This window comes from Drosophila nasuta, chromosome 2R (assembly GCF_023558535.2).
Source record: "Drosophila nasuta strain 15112-1781.00 chromosome 2R, ASM2355853v1, whole genome shotgun sequence".
NCBI classification, from domain to species: domain Eukaryota; kingdom Metazoa; phylum Arthropoda; class Insecta; order Diptera; family Drosophilidae; genus Drosophila; species Drosophila nasuta.
Window position 1 is genome coordinate 4186270 of NC_083456.1, and position 8600 is coordinate 4194869.

At 43.8% G+C, this 8600-nt stretch overlaps 1 protein-coding gene across 2 annotated transcripts; it reads right to left on the reverse strand.

Moving 5' to 3' along the window:
• Positions 1 to 2742: 2742 nt before the first annotated feature.
• On the reverse strand, positions 2743 to 7921 carry LOC132786433 (calphotin). 2 transcript variants are annotated; one of them, XM_060792958.1, is made up of 3 exons: positions 7893 to 7921; positions 3142 to 7233; positions 2743 to 3043 (listed from the first exon to the last, which is right to left on the reverse strand). In XM_060792958.1, the coding sequence occupies exons 2-3, from the start codon at positions 7226 to 7228 to the stop codon at positions 2844 to 2846; spliced, it is 4287 nt and encodes a 1428-aa protein (XP_060648941.1). In that variant the 5' UTR covers positions 7229 to 7233; positions 7893 to 7921; the 3' UTR covers positions 2743 to 2843. The 2 variants fall into 2 exon arrangements, with proteins under 2 accessions (XP_060648941.1, XP_060648939.1); XM_060792956.1 differs by having other exon boundaries at positions 3142 to 7236; positions 7893 to 7919.
• Positions 7922 to 8600: the final 679 nt, after the last annotated feature.

Here is an 8600-nt window from a genome sequence, read left to right on the forward strand (position 1 = left end):
ATTTTCTGCACTTTAATTAAGTTTCGGCTTAGCGAACAAAGTCAGCAGCTGCAACGGCAAAGAGGATATTACGTATACGTACGACTAACAGCTGCAGTTCGGTTTAGGGCCAACGCAAACAATTCATGTCAATTAATTGTAGCTGGTTCAGACGGTAAAACAAAGCTCAACCTCAACCACAGCGGTGAGCGACATGACGACAACGACTACTATACATAGATTACGATTACCGGGGCAAACAAATGGCCACAGACGGATGAGCAGGCAGCTCGCTAAACCAGAAATTGAAAACTGAAAACAGAGTCTGCAACAATTTGCTGAACAACATGGGCTAATAACTGCCAAATGCAGGGCTGGACTCGAAGTTTGTCCGTTTGTTGTCACAACGACGCCTGAAGGGGGGAAGCACACAAACGAGCTGCATGGATAGCAAGAGATTTCGAATGCCGCAAATAAATTTGGGAGAGTTGTCTAAGGACCAGGACATGTGGTAAATCTGTCGAAAATTTTAGCTGTGAGATAAGCGCAATTAATTCCAAATTTATTCGATTCCAACTAGGAAACGACAAGGCTCAACTACAGCTGCACAAACAGTCGATGTTGCTGGTGTCCTCTTTGTTTTTAATGGTCATTGTTGTTCTTATTGTTGTTACATTAGCCGTATGCTCGAAAGACTGCATTAGCCTCAAGTGCAATGTGACAGCATTTACTTGCCAGTCGTGTGACAAACAATAGCACTACCGGAAAACCCATTCACTCCGAAGTCATGAAAGGAGGCAGAATGTCCTCATCTCAAGCTGTCATCTAGGCATACTGACTGATTTATCTGACAGCTGTAAATGCTTTTAACTGGAAAAGTAAAAACTACATAGAGTCGAAGCCACTTTCGAAATTGGTTGAACCAAATATATAGATTCGAAGTGAGGATCCTTTACTGGCTACTGCAAAAGTAAATAAACTGTGATCCAGTCACTCTTAAATTTTAAGTACCTTAAGCAGTGTTCACAATCAAATAGCATCGAAAATGTTTCGCATATTCTCCCAGAAATAATTTTACATTTGAGTATACTCTCCCATTTTGATATAGTTGGATATCATTAATGAGCTTAAACTGCATTACATGTTGCTGTCAGAGTATGATTTCCGTGAGATATAATAGAAACACCCTTTGCATTTAAATACCATTTGTTGTGAAGTATTTAAAGGTTAAAACCCATCTGGCATTTATTTTTAATCTATACATGTTAAGCCGATTCGTTCGTCACTCCTGATTATTTTGTTTATATGTTTCCTGTTCGAGTTGATATAGACACTACAAAATGTCCGTTATTTTTCCTATTTTCTGTTTTTTGTGTATACCAGTATATTCTAGTGCAGCACTGTCAACTTTACATTGTTACTGGTTTCTAGCGGCGAGCCTTTGTCAGGCACACGAATAGCAGTCATGTTAAAAGTGCCAAGAAAAAACTAGACAAAATATTCTTCCTTTCCTTTTTGGACCTTTTTGGTTATTTTAATTTTTCCTTTTCTGGTAGCCTACATACCATCGCAGCCTGAAAAAAATAGCAAGAAGAGAATTTACCACAGTTAAATAACAACAACAAAAACTACAGCCACCAGAACGCATGACAACTTCACTCTGTTGCTCCATTTGCAACATTTATAGCATGTGCCATCAGTGTGGATGTGTGTATGTGTATGTTGGTGAATGTACATATGTATATGGAAGGTCATTTTATTGTTTGCAGTCAAAATGGTCAAATGGGAATTTGCTTTTCGAATTTTTCTTTTTTCTATTCCCCTTTTCCACTTTATGCTGCGATTTGCCTATAGATTTAGATTGAGCTGTCGAACATGTTATTGGGAATTGAGCCGCAATGAAAACCCAAAACTCAGTCACAGTTACAGAAATTACTGGCATAGGAGTATCATACATATCCATATGTAAAGAAGTTGGAAAAAAAGAATAAGATGCGATAGGCCGACACAACTCAAATGATTAGAATAATCGCCGTAGGTGTTTGACTTGTTCAACACCCAAAACTCACATAAGAACAGAACATTTTGAACTGGCAGAAACCCTCCCATTGCAAATTTTTTCGTTTTTGTTTTTGGGGGTCTTTAAAAATTTTATGGCTCTCGAATGGGTTAAGGCTTAAGGCTCAATTCGATTCAAAGTGAATTTTATGGCCGGCGATTTTGTCTAAAATGTCGTCTAGGGCATTGCAAATGAGTAGAAAACGTTTACAACTTGTGCTCTAAATTTGAAAGTGCCAGTTTATAGTTTTTGGACAACGTGATTGGCCAGATATCCTGTTTAATAGGCTTAGTGTTAATAACTCCAGAATAGTTTTCGATGTGTCTAATTACCATAATAAATATCAATTTCCTTTCCTCTGATATTCAAAATTCAATTGAACATATCTTATAAGCTTTTATATTTACATAAATGCTGTAATTTTACTTTTGTTGTTAACCTATAGATAAGATTGTGAAGATTCAATAAAGCGTATTTTAAAATTAATTACTCTTTGAAAGATTACAAAAAGACTAAATGCAATTTTTGATAGTCTAAAAACATATTCAATGTAAATTAAATTTTTAAAATTCGTCATAATTATTAATATTAAGTAGTTATAGAACTTAATGTGTTGTAAATATTTAATTGTCGATTTCAGCATTTTCTTCTCACAAAAGGCATAAATGTATAAATAAAAAAAAAAGGGTTTTAAAAACTTTTTTTTGAACAGCACATTCGATAGTTTATTTTTATACGGTTATCATTCTTTATTTCGTTGTATATGTCAATAATATGCAATTAGTAATTTAATAATAAATCGACTTTAGTTCTTTGTCACACCCAGAATCTTCTCAATTTCGCATATGCGGTCGAGAACTTCTTGATTCCTGGCTCTTTGATCCTTTAGTTTATCTGCAATTGAATCCAAAGTTGCTGCTATGGCTAAAAGTGATACATCGTTTGTATTTAGATCCCTTCGTGTTGGATAAATCTTTGCAATTGGCACGATATCTGCATTTACATCTGAAAATAAAGATTGAAATCAATAAATGCTAATAAAGAACTAACAAATGATGGTGAAGGTTTGAATCTCCAAGAACGGGAGTTGCTTCAACTCTTACTTGAAATCTGATTAGCGACTTTAGTCTGGTTCTGCGCAGTTACTAAAGCTTCCATTTCAACTTCAGCTGGATCCGATTCGGAAACTGGTGTTTCCACTACTGGTTGTTGAGTTGTAGTACCTAACATTTCTTCTAGAGAGGCAACAGATTCTAAAGCCGGCAAGCATTTTTCTTCTGGGGCCTCTACGATTATTTCTGCAGTCCCAAAGCTATCAGCTTGAATAGACTCTATTAATTGCGCCGCTTCTTGTGTTGCAACGGATGCAGTTTTCTCAAGTGGTTGTGCTTCTGGAGCAGCCGCGGACTCTGTTGAAACTAGTACTGCAATTGTATTTGGAGGCACTGCTCCAACAGTAATAGGTGAAGTGTCAGGAACAGGTCTCTCTAAAGGTGTTGGAACTACCTCGGGCTCTGCTGAAACCAGTACGACATCAGAGACGTCTGTTGCGACTGGAGGTACTGTTTCTGGTGTTACGACATCTTCAACAAAAACTGGTGCAGCGACAGAGACAGGCGTCTCCTGAAGGGGAGATACAAGAACTATTGCGGACTCCCCTGAAACCGGTGCGACAACAGGATCAACGGTTGTCACAGGAGGTGTTGGAATTACAGGAGTTACCAAGGGCTCTCCTGGAGCCAGTGCTGCGTCGGGCTCAGCTTCTTGAGGCTTAGCACCTTCAACAGAGACAGGTATATTTGTGACTGGAAGTACTGCTTCATCTAGTACGACAGCTTCAACAGTGACTGATGTTGCAGCGGGAACAGACGCCGCTGGTATTGGCTCTACTGGAGCTACCACGGTCTCCACAGGAACTGATGCACCAACAGGGATTGCCCTTGCGACTGGTGATACGGCAACTTCAACTGTGACAGGTGTAGCGGCAGGAGCAGGTGCTGCTGGTGTTGATGTTGGCTCAACTGAAGCTACCACGGACTCCACAGGAACCGATGCTACAACAGGTGCCGCTGGTGTTGGTGTTGGCTCAACTGAAGCTACCACGGACTCGACAGGAACCGGTGCTGCAACTGGGACGGCCGTAACGACTGGAAGTACTACTTCTGGTGGTACGACAACTTCAACAATGACTGGTGTTGCAGCAGGAACATGTGCCGTTGGTGTTGGTGTTGGCTCTACTGGAGCTACAACGGACTCCACAGGAACCGATGCTACAACAGGGACGGCTGTTGCGACTGGTGGTGCAACAGCTTCAACAGTGACATGTGTAGTGACTGGAACAGGTGCCGCTGGTGTTGGTGTTGGCCCTTCAGGAGCTACCACGGACTCGACAGGAACCAGTGCTGGAACAGGTTCGGATGTTGCGACTGGAAGTACCGCTTCTGGTGGGACGGCAACTTCAACAGTGACTGGTGTTGGCGCGGGAACTGGGGCCGCTGGTATTAGCTCTACTGGAGTTACAACAGACTCCACAGGAACCGATGCTACAACAGGGACGGCTGTTGCGACTGGTGGTGTAACAGTTTCAACAGTGACTGGTGTAGCGGCAGGAACAGGAGCCACTGGTGTTTGAGTCGGCTCTAATGAAGCTACCACGGTAGCTTCAACAGTGAGAGGTGCTGCAGCAGGAACTGGTGCCGCGGGTGTTGGTGTTGACTCCACTGGAGCTACCACGGTCTCAACAGGAACTGGTGCTGTAACAGGGATGTCCGTTGCGACTGGTGATATGACAGCTTCAGCAGTGACTGGTGAAGCGGCAGGAAGAGGTATCACTGGTGTTGGTGTTGGCTCTATCACGGACTCCACAGGAACCGGTGCTGCAACAGGGATGGCCGTTACGACTGGAAGTACTACTTCCGGTGGTGCGACAGCTTCAACAGCGATTGGTGTAGCGGCGGGAACAGGTGCCGCTGGTGTTGGTGTTGGCTCCACTGGAGCTACCACGGTCTCAACAGGAACCGGTGCTGTAACAGGAATGTCCGTTGCGACTGGTGATATGACAGCTTCAGCAGTGACTGGTGTTGCAGCAGGAACTGGTGCCGCTTGTGTTGGTGTTGGCTCTACTGGAGCTACCACGGTCTCAACAGGAACCGGTACTGCAACAGGGATGGCCGTTGCGACTGGGGATACGGCAGCTTCAACAGTTACTGGGGTAGCGGCAGGAAGAGGTATCACTGGTGTTGGTGTTGGCGCTATCACGGACTCCACAGGAACCGGTACTGTGACAGGGATGGCCGTTACGACTGGGGATACGGCAGCTTCAACAGTTACTGGTGTAGCGGCAGGAAGATGTATCACTGGTGTTGGTGTTGGCGCTATCACGGATTCCACAGGAACCGGTACTGTAACAGGGATGGCCGTTACGACTGGAAGTACTACTTCCGGTGGTGCGACAGCTTCAACAGCGATTGGTGTAGCGGCGGGAACAAGTTCCGCTGGTGTTGGTGTTGGCTCCACTGGAGCTACCACGGACTCCACAGGAACCGGTGCTGCAACAGGGATGGCCGTTACGACTGAAAGTACTACTTCCGGTGGTGCGACAGCTTCAATAGCGATTGGTGTAGCGGCGGGAACAGGTGCCGCTGGTGTCGGTGTTGGCTCTACTGGAGCTACCACGGTCTCAACAGGAGCCGGTGTTGTAACAGGGATGTCCGTTGCGACTGGTGATATGACAGCTTCAGAAGTGACTGGTGTTGCAGCAGGAACTGGTGCCGCTTGTGTTGGTGTTGGCTCTACTGGAGCTACCACGGTCTCAACAGGAACCGGTACTGCAACAGGGATGGCCGTTGCGACTGGGGATACGGCAGCTTCAACAGCGATTGGTGTAGCGGCGGGAACAGGTGCCGCTGGTGTTGGTGTTGGCTCCACTGGAGCTACCACGGTCTCAACAGGAACCGGTACTGCAACAGGGATGGCCGTTGCGACTGGGGATACGGCAGCTTCAACAGTTACTGGTGTAGCGGCAGGAAGAGGTATCACTGGTGTTATTGTTGGCGCTATCACGGACTCCACAGGAACCGGTACTGCAACAGGGATGGCCGTTACGACTGGTGGTACGGCAACTTCAACAGCGATTGGTGTAGCAGCGGGAACAGGTGCCGTTGGTGTTGGTGTTGACTCCACTGGAGCTACCACGGATTCTACATGAACCGGTACTGCAACAGGGATGGCAGTTGCGACTGGTGGTACGGCAACTTCAACAGCGACTGGTGTAGCGGCGGGAACAGGTGCCGTTGGTGATGGTGTTGGCTCTACTGGAGCTACAACGGTCTCAACAGGAACCGGTACTGCAACAGGGACGGTAGTTGCGACTAGTGGTACCTCAGCTTCAACAATTACTTGTGTAGTGGCAGGAACAGGTGTCACTGGTGTTGTTATTGGCGCTACCACAGACTCCACAGGAACCGGTGCTGCAACAGGGACCACAGCACTAACAGTGACTGGTGTTGCAGCAGAAACTGGTGCCGCAAGTGTTGGTGTTGGCACTACTGGAGCCACCACGGACTCCACAGAAATCGGTGCTGCAACAGGGACGTCTGTTGCGACTGGAAGCACTGCTTCTTGTTGTACGACAGCTTCAACAATGACTGATGTTGGAGCGAGGACAGGCGCCGCTGGTGTTGGAGCGTCTGATGGTGCAACAGCTTCAACAGTGACAGGAGTAGCGGTAGTAACAGGTGCCGCTGGTGATGGCGCTACTGGAGCTACAACGGTCTCCACAGGAACCGATGCTACAACAGGGACTGCTGTTGCGACTGGTGGTGCAACAGCTTCAACAGTGACATGTGTAGTGACTGGAACAGGTGCCGCTGGTGTTGGTGTTGGCGCTACTGGAGCTACAACGGACTCCATAGGAACCAGTGCTGGAATAGGTACGGATGTTGCGACTGGATGTACTGCTTCTGATAGTACGACAGCTTCAACAATAACTGGTGTCGGAGCGGGGACAGGTGCGGCTGGTGTTGCTGTTGGCTCTACTGAAGCTACAACGGACTCCACAGGAACCGATGCTACAACAGGGACAGTTGTTACGAGTGGTGGTACAACAGCTTGAACAGTGACTGGTGTAGCTACTACAGCAAGTGCTGGTTCGATTTCCACACTTTTTGATGGTTCTATTGAAGTCTCCATGACATCTACTGAAATTGAAGAAGCTGCTTAAAATTGTTCTATAAAAATTGATCTAGACAAATAGTATCACTGCAATTTGCGCACTTATCCTTGAATAGAATAAACTTTTTTTAATCCTGTTCAAAATTATAAAATATATCTTATTTTTTGCCAATTGATTTTATCTTTGAGCTTCGGAAAATTAGTTCTTTGCAAGTCTACTCGTAAACTGATGGGATTGCACGAAACAAAATAATGCGCTTAGTATTGGCCTTGGCAAAGTTCACTGAACTAGGGGATTGAATGTTAGAAATACTAAGTGACAGCAAAGCAGAACAACACAAAACAATGCTCACGTGCAATCGTGACAAACTTGTCGTCACTTGTCCATTTTTTCCGTTCCCTTTTTTTTTTAATCAATACATTAAATTGATTTATGCATTGCTATTTGTATCACATTGGTGATTGCATCAGACAATATTAATTTTATTTTACTTTGTTATTTAATTTATTTTTTTAAGTTGTCATCTAAATCTAATTCTATCCTTTAAAGCTTAATTAAACTATATGTTATGTAAACTTTCTTTCTACTAATCAAATAAATTTCAATTAATTGATTCGAACAATCTGCAATATTTTAAAAATTTGCATTAATAATTTTTTCTTTTTCTAAACTTTAACTAACTTTTCTTGTCAAAGAACCACACGTTTCGAGAACACTTATTATACTGACCGATTTTCAGAATTGTCTTCTATTTTCATACCTCTATTCAGTCATTTTCGATTGTCGAGAAGCCCAACAAAGGTTCATTGAGAATGACAAGACTTAACGCGTGTTTTCTATTCTTTCTTCCATAGGAATTATGTAAGTTTCGGCCAACCCGATTTTTATTTGGATTTTTTTTGTCATCAACAGGTTAGTTTTAGTGCTCGTCAAAGCAAATTTAATGTCTTTTTCAGTAAAATATTAACTACTTACTTGTTTCTTGGGTACACCTCTTGCTGTGTGACATTGGTTGACAACTTGACAAACTACTAGAATAAAAGCGCTCAATCGAAACACATTAGCTGGAAGAAATGTAATCGCAGAGAACTAAGAAATAAATCTTTCAATTTTTCGAATGAATAAAAGAATGAATGCAACCAAATGTGAAGCCATTCTAGGTTGCAAACATTTTTGCCACACCCACAATTGCCCACACTCAGCCAGCAAATGCAGTCAATAGAATCGAGTCGCACATGACATGGCAGCTGGAGCCGTTGGAAGCGTAATGTGATCTGCGTACAATTTGCAGCCGTCGTTTAAATCCCAGCACTCTTGAGAGTTGAGACTCTTGCAAATAGTTTTTCAATATGAACGAGAAAGGAATCGCGATAAAGTGTACAAAAAAAG

What these genes read in the sequence shown, in the direction of transcription:
- LOC132786433 (XM_060792958.1), bottom strand. Translation starts at nt 7,228, where the DNA reads ATGGAGACTTCAATAGAACCATCAAAAAGTGTGGAAATCGAACCAGCA. An exon ending in AGTCGCTAATCAGATTTCAA is followed by an intron (nt 3,044 to 3,141) that starts GTAAGAGTTGAA and finishes CTTTATTTTCAG; the next exon opens with ATGTAAATGCAGATATCGTG.